Genomic DNA, 23,227 nt, shown 5'->3' on the forward strand with positions numbered 1-23,227 from the left:
ATGTTCTGAAGGCATCACATGCAGAAACAAGTTATTTTAATTTTTATATATAAATGATATAACTGCACTTATGTTTTAATTGCAAATTATAAAAGTTTCTTTTTAATAAGAAGTAATTAAAACCAACATTAAAAAGAAATAACAAGGATAATAAACAATCATATACAGTGTGATTTTGCGATGCAGTTCTTTGCGGGTGTAATTCTTACAACACATTGCCAATATAAAACTATTTTACAGTGTTTAACGTTTACCGTATACAATAGCGTAAACCCAAATATGTTATATGCTTTAATTATAGTTGTTTCCATATTTGAAGCGGTTTTAATTTATCTTTTTTTAAATAAAGAATAAATAAGTTGTTTATATTATAAATCATGAAAAAACTTTCATATCAATGAGAAATAAGTCACGCTGTTAAATAGGTCATTAAATAAATTTAAATATCTTCTGATACACAATATACAATGTTTGTCAATAAATAAAACATAAATGTTGTGTATGGTCTACCTTTAATAAGTAGATAAGTATCGTGTCCTATTTCATTTCATAAAAACACATTCCTTTGTTGCTAAGGAAGATACACAAAATTAAAGCTTTTCAGTAGAGATGTTTGGTAAAAGAGATGTTAAGTTAGACATATTAGTCTACGGCTACGGTTACAAAGAGAGGGAAAAGAAATACATGTACTTTCATCGTTGAATAAATATAAGGTTAGTGATGGTATAATGGGTATGTTCTACTTCACTAGTTTCATACGAAAACTTTAATAAAATACTGACATTTTGAAAAAGGGTAAATAAAATCAATTAAAGGGAACGATAAGTAAAAATTCGCATAGGTATATATGTACGCAACTGGTCTCCATAGCTAAAAAACAGTAAAAAAAGTAGATTAAAAACACATTCGATTCTAAATATAAATTCAATGTTCCAATCTGAACACAACGAAAGAGTAGTTGATATTTTAAGTTATTGTCCTGAAAATTGATGCAACAGTACTTAACCTTTATCAACTTCAATCTGATTATTCCATTAAGAAGATACAAATCAAATTAGCAAACAAAAATTTGGAAATTGCAAGAAGTCATATAAAACAGAGTGTGTTTTCGGTAGCAAAACATTATAATTCAAAACGCTGTTAAAACAGAACAGTTGAAACACAATTGCCATATCATATCCAGGACTTAACTTAGACATTTCCGAAGCTAACACTATATATACAGTAGATATAACTTCAATATAACGTCAATAGTATATATATTATATATGTATACTATTGAAGTTATATTTTTTATATAGCCGATGTGGTCGAGTGGTCTAGAGCGCTGGACATGAGGCTAAGCGATTGGTGCTGTACTGGGTTCAAAGTTCGAATCCCGCTGAGGGACGGACAAACATTTGTCAGTAGAAAATCTAACACTGTTGAGTGTAATTTTCAGACTTATATATATATATATATAACACCACAAATGGTACAACTGAAAGTGACACAAGTGATCTCGACTCAGATGACGACCAAGCAGATGTCGATATTCCCAGATTCAGGAAAAAAAGTTCATGGATTCCGAAACCCAGTAAATGTGCAACTTTGGAACATATAATTGACAAAATTAAATCCGACGTAACACATCTGTCCACTGCCACTTCCCAAACATTCAGCAATCTATCGTCTGAAGAAAATGAAGCTGTGCGGAAACTTAAGAACAGAGACGACATTATAATTAAACCAGCTGATAAAGGTAGCGCTGTTGTCGTCATGGACAAATGTGACTACATTCAAGAGGCAGAACGTCAACTCTCTGATGAGAGATTTTATAAGAAATTAGACACTGACCCCACCCCTCAGTTCAACAAAGAGATCACAACAAACCTGAAAAACATGTGTGAACAGGGGCATATTGATGAAGACACATTTAAATACCTAAAACCTGAAAAATCAAAGCCCGGGCGTTTCTATCTTCTGCCTAAAATTCATAAAGTTAATAATCCCGGTAGACCAATTGTTTCCGCCAATGACCACCCTACAGAGAAAATATCAGAATTTATTGACTTTCATCTGAGACCACATGTAGAAAATTTACCATCCTATATACAAGACACAACACACTATCTTAAGAAAATGGAATCTCTGAACCCTCTCCCACCTGAAACGATCCTTGTTTCGCTTGATGTTACCTCCCTCTATACTAACATCCCCCATGACGATGGTATTGAAGCCTGTAGGGAAGTCTGGAACTCTCGTAACACCTTACATCCACCAACTGAATGTCTCATCCAGCTTCTAACTTTGGTATTGAAATGCAATAACTTCGTATTTAATGGCGAACACTTCCTCCAAGTTAATGGAACAGCAATGGGAACAAAGATGGCCCCGTCTTATGCCAATATTTTTATGGGGAAATTAGAACAAAGAATTCTCAATGCATCTCTTCATCAACCCCTCTCTTGGTTTCGATTTATCGACGATATTGACATGAAGTGAGACAATACTGAACAATAACTAAATCTGTTCATTCATCATGCCAACAATGCCCATCCCTCAATAAAATTCACATATGAAATCTCTGACTCTAAGATCACATTTCTTGACACTACAACGCAATTGAGGGATGGAAACATATTAACAGATCTGTATTGCAAGCCCACAGACAAACATCAATATCTATCTCCTTTGAGTTGTCATCCCAAACACTGCACCAAGAGCATTCCCTACAGCCAGGCCATACGAATAAAAAGGATTTGCTCCACCAACGATATTGCAAAAAAACGTCTACAAGAACTTCGCGGTCACCTTAAACATCGGGGCTACAAAAGAAAAGACATTGATAAAGGTTTTTCTCGTGCTAACAACATCAGCCGAGATGAGCTTTTACAATATAAAGAAAAAAAGGTCAACAAGAGGGTGCCTTTTGTGTTGAATTACCATCCAAAATTTGACAACTTATCTCACCTAATCCGCGAAAATTGGAAAGAGATCGAAAAACATTCAAAACTATCCAAGATCTTTCCCGAACCACCTGTACTGGCATTCCGTAGGCCCAAAAGCCTTAAAGACTTGCTGGTGAGAGCTGATTTATCCTCTCAAGCAGGCTTATCATCTATGGGATCTTGCAAGGGTTGCGGAAACAAACGATGTCTGACTTGCAAACAAATACTGGATACCCAGACTTTTAACAGTCACTCCACTGGCACTGAATACACCACATTTTGCAATGTTAACTGCAAGACTTCAAATGTTGTGTATCTCTTACAGTGTAAATGTGGTAAACAGTATGTTGGCGAGTCAGAACAGCCGTTTCACAAACGAATGAACGACCATCGTAGCGACTACCAATGCAAGCCAGACCTCCCTCTCAGTCGACATTTGAGATCCCCTGGCCACACTAAGGCAGATCTCAATCGACTGACCATTAAAATCATTGACCACAACTCTGCTTGGTCTAAGGAGGATAGACTCGCTCGGGAAAGATTTTGGATACGAAAATTAACAACTTTGGCACCAAATGGGATAAATGAAAAGATGTAGTTCGACTCCGTGTAGTGCTTCACATTCAGGTTATATAACTTATTATTACAGTCTCTGTTTCTTTTTCTTAACCTTTTTCATTTGTTAAATACATTTGTTGAAGATACCAATTTAAATTGCTTAATTTTTTTAGGGATGTATAAGTACCTAGCCACGTTCTTCTAGTTATACTTAGTAAAAAAATATTATTACATTTTTACGGCCGTTTGTTCACGATGTTTAAATATTCAGACTCTGTTGTAACTACTTTACTCTCAATTTCAAATATTTAGATCGTTCAGTGCTGTCTATTTGGTAATTTTACAGACGTTATCATGCGTATACATGTTATACCATCATAATTGTCGTTCCCGATACAGTTTTAGAATTGTGCTAGTTCAAATCGCACATTATTATTTGTATTTAAAGCATATATATGAGCTCTCTGTTGTAATAAACCATATAACCTATGTCATGTTAACATTTTTTGAGAATGGTGCAAGCGTCTTTACTGATGTTCGGTTTGACTTTTTTTATTGTATATAATTCAAGATTTAGTAAAAGTTTAATCTAACGAGACTCAAAGATGATTCATTTCACATCAGAATCTGACTGACGAAGGATATCTGTTATCCGAAATATTTATAAATAATTACATTTATAGTTACCTTTTTTTGTATTTGGAGTTGTTGTGTACACTTTTTTAGGCGTTTATATATATAAATATATATACAACTCTAAACATCAACCCAACAATTTTAGATCTGTAAATTTGCTTTCGCAAATTTTTTGTTCTTTCCTCGCCGGTATTCGAACCCATGCTACTGAGATATCGTGATACCAAATCGCCTGCACTGTAGCCATCCGCTAGACCACACGACCACCTGGGCTTCATAAAACAATGAAGCTTTCGGTGGCCGAGTGTTACTTTTCCACGTGAGTTTTAATCTAGCGTCGTACTACAGTACATGATATATAAGGCATGAAGATGTTATTTTTACAGATCAGCTAAATTATCTAAAGTAAAGGATCCAACAAATTGATGTAAGATACAGTCACAGAAATAATTATATTTATAAGTACGTCTGAACCAGTGACAACTCTACAACAGATTTATCCATCGGATCACTAGAGGTGATGGTGATACATGGCTGTGTACATTCTGTATAAACAACTCGTCTGAACATCAACCCAACAATGTTAGATCTGTAAATTTGCTTTCGCAAGTTTTTTTTTCTTCCCTCGCCGGGATTCGAACCCATTCTACTGAGATATCGTGACACTAAATCGCCTGCACTGTAGCCATCCCGGTAGACAACACGACCACCTGGGCTTCTTAAAAATGAAGCTTTAGGTGGCCGAGTGTTACCTTTCCACGTCAGTTTTAATCTAGCGTCGTACTACAGTACATGATATATAAGGCATAAAGATGTTATTTTTACAGATCAGCTAAATTATGTAAGGGATATAAGCCGATAACAGTCCATTCTGTAAAATATTGGACAGGTCTGAGGCCGCAGGCCGAAGACCTGTTCAATATTTTACAGAATGGACTGTTAGAGGCTTATATCTTACTTAAAACATTGTTTAACACGTCGATAAAAGTTAAAATAAAAGAAAAGCCAGCAAAGATTTATTTTCATCAAGTATGAAAATTGTTTTGTAAATAAACTTTCTTTACATTAAAATATATCCTACATGTTGGCCCCTTTAAACAATAACTAAACTTAATACAAATAGACAAAAAGAAAGTACAGCTGAAGGTAAACAACATGTATTGCTACATGAAGAATAACAGTAAGACACAGGGTATGTGTATCGTGATTTTTACGTGCGCAAGGACTACTCACATTTTCTGCTCATAGTGTCCGTGGATACCATTACATACGGTTTGTGTTTCAAAATGGATAAAGTGATGAAAGTATATTTTAAATGCAAAAACGAAGAAAAAGATGTCGTTGCATGTATTAGTGATTGTGTTGTTTCAAAAAATGTGTAATTGGAATCTATTCAGATACAGAATTCAGTGTGGATTACAAAGAGGATATAGACAAAGCAGCTAACAATGGTTAGTTTTATATATATTATATTTCAAAATGTAGTCCTCCTCTTTTAGTTTCTTGTTTCTTCTTGGGTTTTATTTTTACCAAGTGAATGAAAAAAGAAAAAGAATAGGATATGAAAACAGGTTCTTGTTGAACCATATCGAGTGCACCGCAGTCGATTTTATTACAAATACATATTAATTAATCTGAACAAATGAAGAAATAGCAACATGCAATCAGTTATATTCTTTTATTGGATTTTTCAAGAGACTGTACCCAAACGGTACCACCTGAATACACCCCCCCCCCCCCTTTTCTGTTTTTTTTTTCTTTCTGCAAGGTCGTGTCGCTCTTTTTTTTCGTTTATTTGTTTATTGAGTCCTTTGTGTTTTATAAATGTTACCGAAATATATTCTTGTCTCGATCTTCTTTTGAAAAAAAATCTCTCATAAAACGATCACTGCAAAAAAGTGCGAATCGGAAACACGATTGGTTTGTTTGACAGATAAAATGCGGTAATGTGTTCCTTTATTCTACTTTCCATATTCATCGTGGTTCATGAGCGAAGTGTAGCATTATATTTATATTTAAGCAATAATATCAGACTTAAAAAAACAATATTTCTTAATCAAATTAGAAACTTGAATATTATTAAAACTATTATAGTCCCCTAGTTCATGAAGGAAGTTCAAAATTCGCACTTTCTACACAGGATAAGGTTTAGTTTGTTCATGGCCCTTGTATTGTAGCATGATCTATCAAATTAAAAAATAATTACTTCATTGCTTTATTCATTTTTAATTGTAGTTGAAACTGATGTTAGGAAGAATAAGAGCAACACCAGAGGTCAATTTTGATAGTCTAAAGACGGATGAGGATAACTCTTTTGAAAAAAGAAATAAATTCATAAAATCCAAAGAACAAGACTTTCAACGAGCATAATCAACTTATTGAATTAGTCTTAAAAGAGACAACCCCAAAACACGAGAAAATGGCTGTGATATTAGTATTGGATGTGTTAAAAATCAATTTGAAAGTGATTTCTTTTCCTCAAGAAACCGTTTTGATGAGTGACAAAGTTATTGTATTGGAAAGTGACTTTAATAAAATGTTTTTATTTAACTGTCATTTGTTCTTTGGTTGTATTTAATGTTTACAAGATGAAAACAATTGGGGTATTAATAGGTTTTTTATTTGAGTGATTTAACTATCATTTACCTGTAAGAATCAGTTATGCTACCTTTAGCTGTCCAATATTTTTAAGAAAGAGGAGGGCTATTCTTAAAAATATTGGACAGCTAAAGGTGACATAATGGTTTCTTACAGGTAAATGATAGTCCAATCACTGAAATAAAGAACAGGTAAAACAATAGAATGACGTCACAACAATGTTTTAACTATAGTAAAGGATCCTACAAATTAATATGAGATTTTGTTAGATGTTATATATTACAGACATACAACGCAACAAGTACCCGCCCACGTCCACTTGTTATTTTTGTCCATTTGATGATTTAAGCCCTGTCCAACTGTTTTTTATGGCCGTTTTTTATAGGTCGTTCTTATGTTGTACTGTTATACCACTGTCCCAGGTTAGGGGGAGGGTTGGGATCCCGCTCACATGTTTAACCCCGCCACATTCTGTATGCATGCGCCTGTCCAAAGTCAGGAGCATGTATTTCAGTGGTTGTCTTTTATTTATATGTTGCATATTTATTTTACTTTCATTTATTGACCATAATTAGGCCAGAAGTTTTCTCGTTTGAATTGTTTTACATTGTCATTTAGGAGCCTTTTATAGCTGATTATGCGGTATGGGCTATACTTATTGTTTAAGGCCGTACGGTGACCTATAGCTGTTAATGTCTGTGACATTTTGGTCTCTTGTGGACAGTTGTTTCATTGGCAATCATACCACATCTTCTTTTTTATATGAATAAAACAATTAAATCAACATACAAAATGATCTAACAAAGACAAAAACAAAATAATTCTAGTGAAGTCTGCATAGTGTATAATGTAAAGATATACAAGCATAGCTTTTTAACTGAGGTATCCAAACGTCATACGCTGCTGGAAATGGTTTCTTACCACTACAGAAAGAGTTGACAAATGTTAAATTGAAAAAATCCCATGTGTCTTAGGTTTTGTTGAAGTCGGTCATCTGTGCCATGGCTTTGTTTGGACTTATTTGTTTGTTTTTTGGCCTTGCATGTTTATCTCTAATATTTTATTAACTGTGCATTTACATTCAGATATCGCAGATCAAATTTATTCGTTCATAGTGTATTAATTTACGTTTTTTGATTAAGTTAAGCCTGCCAATTGATATTTTATCGTATGTTTTTCTATGTTGTGATGTTATGCTATTGTTTCAGAAAAAGGGAGAAAGTTTGGCACCATTAAAACGTTTAATCCCGCTGCAAATGTTTGCACCTGTCCTAAGTCAGGAATCTGATGTACAGTAGTTGTCGTTTGTTTATGTTATTTATACGTGTTTCTCGATTCTCGTTTTTTCATATAGATTAGACCATTGGTTTTTCCGTTTGAATGGTTTTACACTAGTAATTTTGGGGCCCTTTATAGCTTGTTGTTTGGTGTGAGCCAAGGCTCCGTGTTAAAGGCCGTACATAGACCTATAATGCCCGCGTCACACTGTCCCGATTTTTTTATATACGATGGACACCCGAGTGCGAAAATTGTAAGTTCATACGAAGTTGGTCCCGATCTCGTTAAAATATCAAAAAGTGACCGAAGCAAGAACGATGAATATCGAAGTCTACACGATGGTGCCACAATTATATATGATAGCAAAAGATGAACATACGAAGGTTAACCGAAGACGGGTATTTAAGCTTCATATATCAGCCGAAGCCTACACGATGGATCACGAAGGCTACACGATGGATTACGATGATAGCGCGAGGGACATACGATGTATAAAAGACGTCGTGTACAGCTTACGATGCAAAGTTGATTTCCGTATATACGTGTACCTGCAGTGTTGGTGCACGAGGCGCGTTTATGATTTTCATTATGTTAATTGATATGAAAAATTGACAAAAAATAATATTTATACTTGTAAAAGTGAATCCTGAGCCTGTAATAGCTGCTCTTTTTTTTCCATTTGAATTAATAGAAACAACGCTGTCGCCTTTCTTTTTCTCATAGAATCATATGATATGAGCTCCATGTTTTGTGAACGTCTTTCTTAACTATCGTATTAGACTGGCCAGTGCATATCGCGCATGGCACTTTAAATGTACTTTAGCGCGAAAAGGAGTAGGTCCGGTAAGGGCCGATTTTGGCCCCAAATTTCAGTTTTATCTAACGAGATATTTAGGACACTTTTTAAACACTTAAGTGTCTATTTCAATTGATTCGATTAGTTTATGTAAAAGATTTTAACTGATCCAGTCATTAAAAACGCTCCGATTGAAGCTTAAATATGAAAAATCTATCAAATATGCCAAAAAACGTCACTTTTCAGATGGTTTTCGTCAAAAATGAAAGTGGCCGCATCCGTGTTCATCCTCAACCTTTATATATGTTATGTATTATCATCAAATACAACTTACATTTGAATATTATGAATGAACACGAATGCGGCCACTTTCATTTAAGACGGAAACCGTCTACAATTTAACTAAAATGCTATAATTGTGAAGATTTCAGTAATTAAGCATGACTTTATGATGCTAGTACACGATATATGTACATTGTATTGTCAAAAACAGCACATATTTATGTAGCAGAAGCATTCTACTTTCCAAAAAGAAGGTAAAAGATTACATTTTCACAATTTTGCAAAACTGCCTAATTTTGGGGCCAAAAAGGGGTCTTACTGAACCTACTCCTTTATTTTCATTTAGCTGGATTTATTGCCGTCGTAGTTCCTTCTTGTCGCCTTCGTACTTTTATTCGATGGCAACACGACGGGATTACGAGGTCTTCACGAAGTCGTGTTGCCATCGTAAGACGTTCGGGTAACTTCGTGATTCATTCGTGTAGACATCGTAATGTCAAAACTGCCCGATGGATGCGATGGAAACACGAATGCAATACGATGTTCAGAGATGCATTCCTGGTGACATTACGATGGTGAGGATGGTGATACAAACTCAATACGAACCCTCAACATCGGACGCACCTTCGGGGATTTTTTAACATGTTAAAAAATTTAGAACCCTTCCCGAAGTTGTACCCGAAGGCTAGAAAAAGTGCATGGCCGATGGTTCTACGATGGTTAAAGATGGCACTACAAATAGCCCGATCTTGATACGACCAGTCCCGATTTTGAAAATTTCCATAATCGTGTTGCCATCGGCGTAAAAATCGGGACAGTGTGACGCGAGCATAATGGTTTACTTTTTTCAAATTGTTATTTGGATGGAGGGTTGTCTCATTAGCACTCACACCACATCTTCCTATATCTATATGATATGAAAGATAAGATGACAAATTAAAATTGACTTTGCTTGGGGAACATTCATAACTTTGATAATTTTGGTAGTTTTCTTAATTTACTTTTTCCTCTAGCTATCTATAATACTAAAATAACGAGGACCTCTTTGTCAGCCGTCATGGGGTAAAAACGACAAATCAAAGAATTCAACTTTATATATAGCTTATATAGGACAATGGTGTAGATAAAATATTACACCACTCCAGACCCTTTTGTTTTCCACATAATTAATACTGCCAATAATTAACAAGTTCCGGGTGGAATCCGATACCGATAACAATAGTATATTCACCTGTTACCTATTACCTTATCTGTACGTTCCGCATCTGACAGGCATACCACCAAACGGTGTATTTAGGATTTTGCTATATACACGGGTCATAATCATAGGGTTGACACTACTAAATTCAATCATTGTCAAATTGTTCCCTATTGTAGTATTTTAATCAGTAAGACTTTCTAAGATAATAATACGAATACTTAAAATCTGGACTTAAAATAAGGCGTGTAGGTACAGTTTTTAATTTTTTAGCGGGCATGACGTAAAACAGCGAATCAAAGAATTCAACTTTATTTATAACGAATAAAGGACAATGCTGTTGATTAAAAAATACTCCATTTCAAGACCTCTTGTTTTCCAAGTAATTAATATTACCAATAATTGATAAGTTCCAGGTCGACGGGTTCAAACAGAAAGAGTTTGAAAGCAGAGTAAACTGTGTATCGTATAATCGGCATGACTTTATCAGATGACAAAACCAATACTAAAATTAGGCTTACACATAGTTATATACTTTAATTCAGTCACGGACCCGCGATATCACGGGTGTGTTCTTGTTGTATATAAGAATATCAACATTCAAGTCAGAGAAATGAGAATTGATAGAATTAATAAAACAATATGTTTCAATTGGTTTAAATAAAAGTATATGTTTGAATTTATTTTTAAATTAAGTGAAAAACATCAAAGATACAAATTTTGTTGCACCAAATATGCATTTTGATTAGTTTATCTCGTCAATGAGATAAGAAGCCAACAAATCCAATAACTTATACAAACATTGAAGTGATATATCAGAGCAGCCAAACATGGACATGGAATTAGACAAAATTTCTTCATTTAAACAATTTTCAATATTGCAATATTCAATACATCATTATAAGTATCTGATTGCTGTTACTGAAGAACTGACTCCTTCCTCGTAACAAACGCATTCTCTTACGTCTCTTTTCAAATTATATTCAGTTCCTTATTGTACAGAAAAGCACATCTATATTCTGTTTGATGAGGTACTACATATACCATATATGCAGCAACAATTCGAGCTTTCTGCAATGCAACCATATCGAACAAATAACGCCTTGAACACTTTATATAGTACTTCAGCAATATAGAAGTAAACCTATTTTTAGTTTATACTGTATGACTTGGAACATTTAACCATGAAAAGAATACTGTGTTTTGACAAAATTAGGTTGTGACAAAAAATTATTGATATCACAGATTTTTTCAACATATTCTAAAAGTTGGCACATTAATAATAAATAATTCAACCACGCATATTTTAATATTTATCAATATCATGTTTATATTTTTATTACAGAAGAAGTGATTAATATGGAGGCGGCTTCAAGAATGACTTTATGTGGTATATGCAAGAAGAAGCGTGTGTGTTGTTCTGCAGTTGTATGGTGTACCGAATGTCATAATGGCCTGTGTTCTGAATGCCAAAACAACCATGATGTTTCCATGACAAATCATTCAACTATCACTGTAGATGCTTATTTGAATTTACCTCCCTTTATCAAATCTTTACCACTTGTTTGTAAGGAACATAATAAGAAGCTGGAGAAGTATTGTTTTGATCATAATACTCCGTTTTGCTTACTTTGCAATGAGAAGTACCATGAATATTGCGCCGCCGCAGTTGTAGATCTTGATACTATGATTCCCAATATAAAATCGTCACCAGCAATAGAAAATATTGGAATAAAACTGAAAGAAATAGTAGGAATCTTACAAAAACTTAGGCTTGATCGCTCCGAAAATCTTCTTAAATTAGAAGAGAACAGAATAAAAATTAAAAATAAGATTGAATTATTCAGAAAAAATATCAATGAAGAAATTGATAACTATATGCAAGATGTTGATTTGACTGTAGAAAAGACCAAAACAGAAATTGATCAATTACTTGGAAACATTGTAAAAAGAGAGGGTCAAATGTTAGAATTAAGTGAAGGTATAATTGAAATAAAATCTAATGCAACGAATCTACAAATATTTTTAGGCACAAAACAATTAGAGAAAACTTTAGACAGTGCGGACAACTTTGTTCATTCCATTATCAACAGTAATAGCCTAGATACAATTAGCATACACTCAGATACCGAATTAAGTCTAACAAACCCTATAGTTGACCTCAATAAATATCTTACAGTATCGACAAATAGACAACCAACGATAAAAGAATTCATGCCACCTAATCTAAAACAGGTACAGGCACCCATTTTGAGGGACACAAAAGTGACATTAAATCATCAATTCAACATTAAAAGAGAATCTAAAAACCTAGCTATAAGTGGACTGTGTGTTATGAACAACAATGATATTGTGTTTGCAGACTCAAATAGTGACCGACTTATAATACATGATAAAAATGGATCGTTCAAGTTTGAATTTTATACAGAACAAGAAAATTCGTTCGACATCACAGCAGTAGATGATGTAACTGTTGCTGTCACGTCAGGAGACGACGAAATGTATATAGTTGATTTGTCTGACAAGAAAGTATCTAAGACATTGCAAACAAAAGACACTTGTTATGGAGTTCAGTATTCTAACGGTGCTATGATATTTACTGTAAAAGAAAAAGGGATAAGAAAAATAAGTATGAGCGACTTCAAATCAAAATACATATACAAAAACAACATATCATGGGGATCCTACATTACAACTTTTGGGGGTAATGTTTGCTTTACAAACCGTGAATTACATACAGTAACCCTTGTCGATTCAGCGCAGAATATCATCTGGAGTTTTTCCGACAAAAATGTATTACAGCAACCGTACGGTGTTACCAGCGATATTCATGGTAACATTTATGTAGCGGGTTATCTATCAAACAATGTAGTTAAAATATCTCACGATGGGAAAAGTGGAGTTGAAGTAATAAATCATGGCTTCAACATAGATTGTCATCTCAGGGCAATATCATATGTTGAACAAACAAAACAGTTATTGGTGACCAGCGAGGAAGGCACAGTCTTTGTATACGATATTAAGTAGCAGTATGAAATTGTATATGTATTACATATGTCTCCAAGAGAAGTTGTAGAAATCAATTGATTTATTTTGTTCCATTTCAGTGTTTTTATAGTCTTCAAATTATACTAGATATAAGTAGCTGCCATTTCGTTCTCTGGGGAAGATAATCATAAAACCACTTAAGTCAAGAATTTAATTTATCATAGGACATGCAGAAAAATCAGTCCTTTCGGAACACAATTTAACTAAAGTAACCTTTATGCATACGGGCCCTGGTTTTTAAATATTGCTTAGTATAGCTACTACATATGTATAATGTCTCCAAAAAAGTTGTAGAAATGTATTAAATTCTTTGGGGTTTTTTTTTGGTTTCGTTTCTTTTACTTTAACCTCTTTTGTCTAAGTCTTCTCATGACTATAATTTATATAAGTAGCAGACATTTCTTCTATGGTTTTTAAAAATTGCTTAGTATAATCATTACATATGTATTATTGTAACACAATGATGACTGCTGTACTCATATTTTTACTATATTTTTAGTATGTCTGTTTTGTTCACGCATCGTTGTAAATATAACGGAATTTGACGAGACTGTCGCACAAATGAGAAGTTAAGCGCAATAAAACCAGGTTCAATCCACCATTTTCTACATGTGAAAATGTATGTACCAAGTCAGGAATATGACAGTTGTTGTCCATTCGTTTGATGTGTTATGTCATTTGATTTTTCCATGTGATTAGAGACTTTCCGGTTGAATTTTCCTCGGAGTTCAGTATTTTTGTGATTTTACTTTTTATGTCACAAAAAGGAGATGTAAAAATATATTTCATTTTATTTATGTTTCGTTTCTACTAAGTTTTCATTTTTTACTTAGTATACAGTATAAAGTATAAATAGCAAAAATTGTATTGTATTGTTTAAAGTTAGCCTAGTATTGATACATAGATTACATCACTGCAACAAGTGTATAACGATATTTTCCCACTCGAGACAGTTAAATTTTAATATTTAAAAAGCGCGAGATTTTACTGTTAGAATTGGGGAAAACATTCATATATATCGTTTATTTGTTATTGTGGTGGAATATGTTTCTCTAGTGATTTCATTCCTTTCTTTTCAAAGATTTACAGAACGTTGTGCTCTTTGAATGCGACGTCATTCGGAATGGTCTTCTTTTTTCAGGACGTCACAATAGGAAATCAAGAAGAAATCATAAACATTTAACGTTATTATCAAAATTCAACCAATGATTTGCTGGGAACAGATATGTAACTACTATTGGTAGAAATGTAATAATGACGTTTAATTTTCTTGATTTCGTTTGAATTTGTTTGAATTCTGTCAGACTATATAATTTTTATTTTTGAAACAAGATTTTTTTTATCATTTGCAAAAACCTGTAACTTTTTTCCGTAAAAAACCCAAGAAATTCTATGTTGCCAACAGTTATGTTCTATATCTTTACTATTCATGCTTAGCATCTAATGCATATAATTGTCGTTTAAGTTGTTATCGATTCTCGTAAATCTGTACAAATTAGCTTATATATCATGTATATAGAATATATCTTTTATAATTGTATTGTATGATTGTATACATAAAGTAAATAAATTATCTATATTGGCTTGAATTGAGTTGAATTCATGTGCATATCAATCTGAACGTTACCGTGAAGTCACTTGGTATTTGGTACATAACAACTTCATGTCATTACAGGTAGATATGTTCTCACTCATTTTTAGGCGTGATTGAAAATGTGTCAACAGTTTACGTGCCAGTTAATTTAGCTTAAAGGTGACCGTAAATGTGTTAACAAATCACATGATAGTCCGATATCATAGGTCCAGTTCAAACAAATTATTCATGCATATGATAAATATTACAAAAAGGGAAATAGAAAGGAAAAAGAAAAAGATAAACAAGAGGCAACCTTGTCTACCTAATATATCGCTCCTCCTGAATATGCGTTGAATATTTGCCACTGAATGTTAAGCAACCAACAGTCAATCATTAAATCTACGAACTTTACATTTTTTGCTTGTAACGTGTTCAATGTAAAATATCTAGTTATTCTAACAAATCAGCAATTCAAAAGCAAGGACTCTTTACAAAAGATTAGTTTCTAAGAAAGTAAATAACATCCTTTATGTTACTTATATCCTTTTGGTAGTCCGAGTTTGTTAATTTCCGAGTTTGTTATAGTCCGAGTTTGTTATAGTCCGAGTTTGTTATAAGCTGAGTTTGTTATTGTTATATTTATGGACCGCGTTATCAGAAATTTGAATAGACTGCTCTTTTCATCAATACTTTCAAGTGATCAGCTTTGTCATCATTTCATTTGTGAGATAATTTCCGTCATGATGTAAAATGCCTTTCAGTGTTGAAGACATTTTCTAAAACACGAGGTTTAGTTAGTTAAAAAGCCATGTTCAAACCCACCATATATGTCCATTACCAAGTCAGGAATATGGAATTTGTTATCTAATAGTTTGTTTCATTGCTGTTTGTTGTTTGTTGCACTTCAGTGTTCTGTTGTTTTCCTCTTTTAGTTGATGTGTTTCCCTCGGTATTTGTTTTTAACCCGAATTTGTTTTCTCACAATCGATTGATGACTTTTGAACAGTGGTTTACTATTGTTTCCTTTATAGATAACCACAGAGATTTTAAAGCCTGGAATCTTTGATGAGTCATGAAAAAGACTGAAATGTTACGCATTTAATAAATTGTCTATGTTTAGAAAATACCTCTAAAATGTAAACTATCAGACTTTTTATAAATATAGACTAGAATTGTTTAAAACCATTCAAAATGTCAGTCTATTTGTAATTATGACCAGGTTGCAAGATCTGAAAGTGTATATATCAAGCTGTAATTTTGGTTATTGAAGAAAAAATTGACGATTTTTTTTAATGACCCTGGCGCGCAATACATCGAGAGCAACTAAAAACTAAAACAAAAACACAAATAGAAAATTTGAAATGATCGATACACCTATTGTAGAAGCATCTTTTGCTCACCTCCTTTCGAGCATACAAATCTCAAAATATCTAATAGGAGGGATCAAGGTTCCACGGTTACGATTGAATAAACCATTTATTTGGATAATGACTATGAACAAATCTAACTAAGTTTAAAAACACAAATGTTTTTGTAAGTGCACAACACATGGCTAATGAATGTCCTTCATTAATCGATCATGACCTATTTCGGTATGAAACCAATTATAATGACCTGTATGTCTTCATAGACGATGATGAATAATTGTACTATTAAACAAACTTACATGATTTAGCTCACAGCTTTGAAAAAGATGTGAAAAAAAGTTCAACTCTCATATTTGCTTTAATGTAAGTTATAATGTCAATTGGAAGTTATGTTTTCTGTTATTTAATCTAAAGGTCCACGATTCTATTAGTTTATTGAGTATTCCGAAGTCCTATCGTTCTCGTTACAACATATGTTCAGATTGGGTACCGACATTTACCGGAAAGGACAAAAGGTGGCAACAAAGGTAATTGAATTTTTATTCTGCACAGTACAATTTTGAATTTGGTCATTTGAAATTCCAATTAGAACAATTAAGGCCTAAATCTTTGAGTTCAAAATAGTATTTAAAGTATTTCTAAACTGTTTAATACTTTAACAACAAACACCCAATTCAAATAAAAGTATATAATCACAACCGAACTACGTTTTATAGCTATTTTTATAAGGAGGGGGAAAGAACGAACGACTAACCAACAAAACATTAAGTCACGAATTTGCGTGTCTAATTTATAAGTTTTCAGTATTACTTTTGGTTTAGCAATTTTCACTGCCGATATCATTCGAAAAGAATGTTCATAATGCTCTGAAAATATATGGTTGCTAGTGACATTTCATTTTTTTTACCATCTCCGCTTTCGCTTTAAAAAATTCACACACGGTCTCATTAGAGAATTCACTTTAAACTAAATTCATAACATTTTATATATCATAGGATGAATTGCAATTTTTCTAAAAGAAATGAATGTGTTATCATGACCAGTAAACTCACGAACTGAATGAAAGTTTTTTTTTAATTGCACGTCTAGAAGAAAGAAATTTTGGAAATATTTTACCAAAAAATAATGTGTTATTGTAATGTCTGTATCATATTATCCATATATCAACATAATTTATAATCAGTATTTACTGGTGTTGTTTTATTCAAAAGGAGTAAGTTTTAATGCTTTAAAATACTGACTGTATTTAACAGGTAATTAATAATTCATTGTTAAAACAACACCTATTGTATTTTGTTTGAAGGCATAGGTTGAATACTGTGGATTCATTTATTTTCGTGGGTACCAATTTTCGTGGATTGAGGAAAACTCACATGTTCGTGGATATTTGATTTCGTGGTTCTATCAAAGTCGACATACAAGCTTACGGAAAGTTTGTCATTCGTGGAAAATTTAATTTCGTGGTTAACCTGTACCCACGAAATACACGAAAATTAGTATCCAACGAATAATAATGAATCCACAGTATATATTTTTCAAATGTTGGCATAGGTTGAAGACACCATTCAATCTAATATAGATAGTTTATTTACTTTATGCATACAATTATACAATGCAATCATAAAAGATACATTATATATAAAATAAAGTCACTTTACAGATTCATGAGAGACGATAACAACTAAAACAACATATAAATACATTAATAAATGCTTGAAATGAATTGTAAACTATACAGCATTATTGTTATATATTTTACAATATAAAGCTTTTTGGCGTCTTTGCAGAAAAAAAAAAGTTATAGGTTTTTGCACATAATCTAATTAGTTATCAAAGGTACCAGGATTATAATTTGTACGCCAGATGCGCGTTTCGTCTACATAAGACTCATCAGTGACGCTCATATCAAAATATTTATAAAGCCAAACAAGTACAAAGTTGAAGGGCATTGAGGATCCAAAATTCCAAAAAGTTGTGCCAAATGCGGCTAAGGTATATTTTCTTAATTCGAAAATGAAAAAAAAACTTGTCTGGCTGTCTTTAAGACTATTTAAAATGGTCACCATGGTTAAGAGAGTTAGGGCGAAGAATGTACTAAGATCACTATAAAAGGCTGTCTTTAAGACTATTTAAAATGGTCACCATGGTTAAGAGAGTTAGGGCGAAGAATGTACTAAGGTCACTATAAAAGGACAATAATCTAATGTTTGATGTAAGGCGTCTTCTGATTGGCTGACAGCTGTGTTTTGTCTATCAGTTCATAGACATAATTTTGTCATGTGACCATGACGTCCTCAACGTTTTTTCATGTTTAACTCCGGTTTGAAATGGAATTTAGAATTAAATTATAAGGAATGACTGTAATATTTTTTCTGTCTATTCAAAATAACTTAAAACAAGGTGGTGCACACCTCGCTACGTAGGTTATTCAGTGTGTACCACATTTTGTTTATGTTATTTTTTCATATAAAAAATATTACAGTCATTCCTTAAATAGAAATACCATGATATCGTCTTTAACAGAATTAAAACAATGAAAATAAGATCTCACTGCCAGTTGTAAGTCCTCTAACCTCAAAATTTCCTTCCCAATAGCAGCCATCCCGTATCTAAAATTTGCGAAGGCACTTCTTTCCCTAAACTGCATCATCCGATCGCAGTAGGTTTCAACAACAAAGTCCCGTGTAAGATCGTTTTAGTTCTTAAAATATTTACAAATCTTTTGGACATGACTGGGTCAACAAACGTATTTTCATTAACACTAGTGTTGGTATTACAAAAGTGAACCAACCCAAGTCAGTAAATCTCAACCATAAAATTCAAATGTGTGACATTTTTATGTTTTAAACTTACTCTATCTATAAATATGTTCATAGTGAAGTGATTGTTCATGGTTCATTAGCATCCACCCCATGATAGCCGGGTTTTTACCTATATAAAGAAAAGTCGACAATCTCTCGTCTCAATCGCCTGAAAAAAGGTGTCAACAGTTAACTTGCCTATTAAAAGGTGTCAACAGTTTACTTGCCTATCAAAAGGTGTCAACAGTTAACTTACCTATTAAAAGTTGTCAACAGTTTATTTGCCTATTAAAAGTTGTCAACAGTTTATTTGCCTATTAAAAGTTGTCAACAGTTTATTTGCCTATTAAAAGGTGTTTTACTTGCCTATTAGAAGGTTTCAACAGTTTACTTGCCTATTAAAAGGTATCAACAGTTAACTTGCCTATTAAAAGGTGTCAACAGTTAACTTGCCTATTAAAAGGTGTCAACAGTTTACTTGCCTATTGAAAGGTGTCAACAGTTAACTTGCCTTTTAAAAGGTGTCAACAGTTAACTTGTCTATTAAAAGGTGTCAACAGTTAACTTGCCTATCAAAAGGTGTCAACAGTTTACTTGCCTATTGAAAGGTGTCAACAGTTAACTTGCCTTTTAAAAGGTGTCAACAGTTTACTTGCCTATTAAAAGGTGTCAACAGTTAACTTGCCTATTAAAAGGTGTCAACAGTTAACTTGCCTATTAATTTCAGTCCTAAAAAAGGAAAAACCAACATGTCTAAAATTTTATTTTAAGAGTTATTTTGAATACCTCAATCATAGATCTTGTGGTAAATAAAAAAGTATAAATCTTAAATACTCTTTAAAATGTTATTATTTTCATAATTTTTTATGTACTGTTTCGTAGGGGACATTTGTCCACTACGAAACTGCTTCTAAACGCACATCTTATGGCATTTTAACGCTCCTATTGACATTCCAGTTTGTTTTACTTTATAAACGAGAAGATCTCATTTTTGAATTGGAGAACTACTTTTTATCATCATAGATTATACAGTACTTCACATATGAAGGTACAACTCATGTTTTGTAATGGACATTTTGATGAGTTTCGTAGTTGACGAAACCGTTTCGTAATGGAAAAAAAGTTTTGTAGTTGACATCAACCTTATTCCATGTTGATAAAAACATACTGAAAAGTACATGAAACTAACCCTTGTTATTTGTTTTGCACGAATATATTTGAAAAAAAGTAAAAAAAACTACTGCATGGAAGTGGTTATGTCCACTACGAAACTTTTATTTTCTCCCAAAGACATTGTTTTAGTCTTAGCATGCTATAAAATGAGAGGGAGGAGTATTACCCAAAATTATTAGGCATCGTTCTTTAATTTTTTGGAAGAATTTAGTTACTAGTATCTAATGTAATTGTCATTGAGTTGAGGAAATGCAAGCTTTTAGTAAATAGTTTCACACTTATTTAAGCCATGATGGACTGCATATAACATACAATTACATGAAAACACATTTGCCAACATAAGTCATGAAACATATATTTCTGAAACTTTGTGATCATTGTCCTCTACAGAAAAAGACACTTTCTGGCCTATTTATTGTTGTTCTTTTTGCATTGGTGAATTTAAATGTATATTTTACCTCATCAAGATTTATTTTTAATTTTGTACAAGTTAAAACCATTTTTAAGCAATATTTTGTACAGGTTATAACATGTATGAGGTACTTTTGTACATGTTATAACTTGTATTTTTGCATTATACAAGTTTTAACATGTACAACATTTCTGTACATGTTATAACCTGTACAAAATCGCAACTTGTACACGACATATATATAGAGTTCGTGTCCATCTTTATTTTTGAAACCTAAATTTACACATACAAATATTCTTTTCAATCTATGCAAACTGTCATCTTTTCTTTGTCAGAATTTCCTTAATTTGACGCTACCGGAGAAATGATATTGTTTAAACAAAAATTATATTCAATGTCGGCCAAGTTCAAGTAGTGTTATCTCCCGTATAACAGAAAAATATTATTCTTTTCTATAAACAAATATTTTAAATTTGAGGTAACACAATATGTAAATAAGGAGATAGACAACTACTAGTTTCCAACATAGTTTAAATAAAGTAGCAATTATAGGCAATAGTACGACCTTCAAAAATGAGAAAAATCCATGATTAATTTTTAAACAACTTTAGAAAGTGAATGCCAAATTCAAACACACATACATGCATGCAGCGGGACTAATTCTCCCATGATTGTACACTTTTATTACTTGTAAACTTTTAAGGCTTTGTTAAGAATGAAGAAACGAATATGACTGGGTACGTTAATGAGACAACAACCCAATAGAAAAAAAATATATCTAGAGGTAAACATGATAGTTTTTGACACTTGAGATATATTTCTAATGAGTAATAAGCTTAACTCAATTCAACAAGAGACTCAAATTTGAGAGTGTGAATCAATTCCTCGGTCTTATATTCCTTTAATGCATTTAGTGACAATTCGCTCTGTTAAAAAACGAACGATTTTGAAACATCATGCAAAACTTCCCACAAATAAAATACCAAGCACAGTTGTTTGCTCTGACAGACACTTTAGGTTGTTTTTAAAAATATGTGGGATGTTTTTTTTTCAATTATGTCGCGAAAAAAAAAAATCTTAAGTCGCGAAGAGGTTCAGGTAAAACAGGTTTCATTGTACAAATAAAAAAAAGATGTTGTACATGTATGATTGACAATAAGACAATTCCCTACAAGAGACCAAAATGACACAGAAATTAAACTATTACATGTTAGATGTCTAGAAAAATTAAAACTGAACAAATAGGAAATATTCCCAAAATGAGTAACAACCTCCCAAATAAGGAAAACAGATTGAGAATAATTCCCAAAATGAGTAACTACCTTCCAAATAAGGAATACAGATAGAGAATAATTCCAAAAATGTGAAACTACCTCCCAAATACGAAATACTTTTCCTGTGTTCTAAGGCCTCTTTTTGATCTTTATTTTGTAATTGAAATGTCAAATAATATATATAAAAAAAAGAAGAAGATGGGATATGATTTCCAATGAGACAACTCTTCACAAGTAACCAAATCAGGCAAATGACACTAAAATTAACAACTATATAGCTCACAGTACGGCCTTCAACATTAAGCAAAGCCCATAATACATAGTCAGCTTAATATTGCCCTGAAATATCAAACGCAAAGCAATTCGAACAAGAAAACTAACGTTGTTTATGTATTTATTACACAAAAATGTTTTGACACATATTACAACCGAGAGATCCTGTTTCTTAATATAATAACACACTAATATTTTATACATTGTCAGACAGTTCCTTGTTAGTAACTTTCCCTCAAATTCTCGGAAAATAACGGAAACACTGGTTGTAATTGTGGTAGCTAAGAAAAGAGTATAATTTTCATAAATACATGTATAACAAGTGCGCTCATGTTAGCGCAGGCACACTTAATATGCATATATGCCTTCGAGAACAAAACATATGAAAGAGAAATCGCTTAATTATCTTTTGGTAGCACTAACAACCATGTGACCTCAACGAAACACACACGTGATGTACGTTCTTTAAAAGTTTATGGATTTTTCTTGAGAGGAGAGAGAGATAGAGAGAGAGCTCTGACTGTTAAGGACATCACATTATATGATGGATGTGATTCATTGATATTTTAGGCCTTTTATAGCTTGCTATTAAGGGTTGTGGTTTAGTACATTGTTGAAAGTCAAACTGTTGACAAAATTTGTTTGCTATGTACCTAAGAAAAGTGTTACGGAAATATTTGTTGAACAAACGTACGAACTAATGTACTAATATTGTGAATCCCTAGCGTGGGAGTATAAAACTACTTAAGTCGTATTCAAAACAATGTAAACAAGACATCAATGAGATAGATGAATGAAAAGCGCAAAGTGTTGAGCCCCAAAAAGTGGGAATATAAACAAACTATAAAAAGCTGATGATAAACCACAGAGAAATGAAGACAAAAATAAAAGCGGAAAAGAAAGGAATCGGAGCTATGAATAAAACAGATACATTCCTTAATTTCAAATGATTTCCAAAATGTACTTTTCCATAAAACAATGTCTGTATTTGCATGCCAATGCTGAAGTACTAGCAAACAGCCCAAAA

General features: G+C 32.8%; 2 protein-coding genes and 1 long non-coding RNA gene across 4 annotated transcripts; all 3 read left to right on the forward strand.

Moving 5' to 3' along the window:
* The first annotated feature begins 534 nt into the window (after window positions 1-534).
* LOC139500765 (uncharacterized) lies at window positions 535-14,913 on the forward strand. 2 transcript variants are annotated; one of them, XM_071289601.1, is made up of 2 exons: window positions 535-713; window positions 11,622-14,913. In XM_071289601.1, exon 2 carries the CDS (start codon window positions 11,636-11,638, stop codon window positions 13,301-13,303), a length of 1,668 nt encoding a protein of 555 aa, XP_071145702.1. In that variant the 5' UTR covers window positions 535-713; window positions 11,622-11,635; the 3' UTR covers window positions 13,304-14,913. The 2 variants fall into 2 exon arrangements, with proteins under 2 accessions (XP_071145702.1, XP_071145703.1); XM_071289602.1 differs by having other exon boundaries at window positions 535-686.
* On the forward strand, window positions 729-2,484 carry LOC139500144 (uncharacterized). Its single transcript, XM_071288882.1, has 2 exons — window positions 729-732; window positions 1,442-2,484. The coding sequence occupies exons 1-2, from the start codon at window positions 729-731 to the stop codon at window positions 2,482-2,484; spliced, it is 1,047 nt and encodes a 348-aa protein (XP_071144983.1).
* On the forward strand, window positions 5,529-6,674 carry LOC139501760 (uncharacterized). Its single transcript, XR_011658649.1, has 2 exons — window positions 5,529-5,575; window positions 6,360-6,674. It is a non-coding gene; the product is annotated as an uncharacterized lncRNA (long non-coding RNA).
* Window positions 14,914-23,227: the final 8,314 nt, after the last annotated feature.

This window comes from Mytilus edulis, chromosome 13 (genome assembly GCF_963676685.1).
Source record: "Mytilus edulis chromosome 13, xbMytEdul2.2, whole genome shotgun sequence".
Taxonomy (NCBI): domain Eukaryota; kingdom Metazoa; phylum Mollusca; class Bivalvia; order Mytilida; family Mytilidae; genus Mytilus; species Mytilus edulis.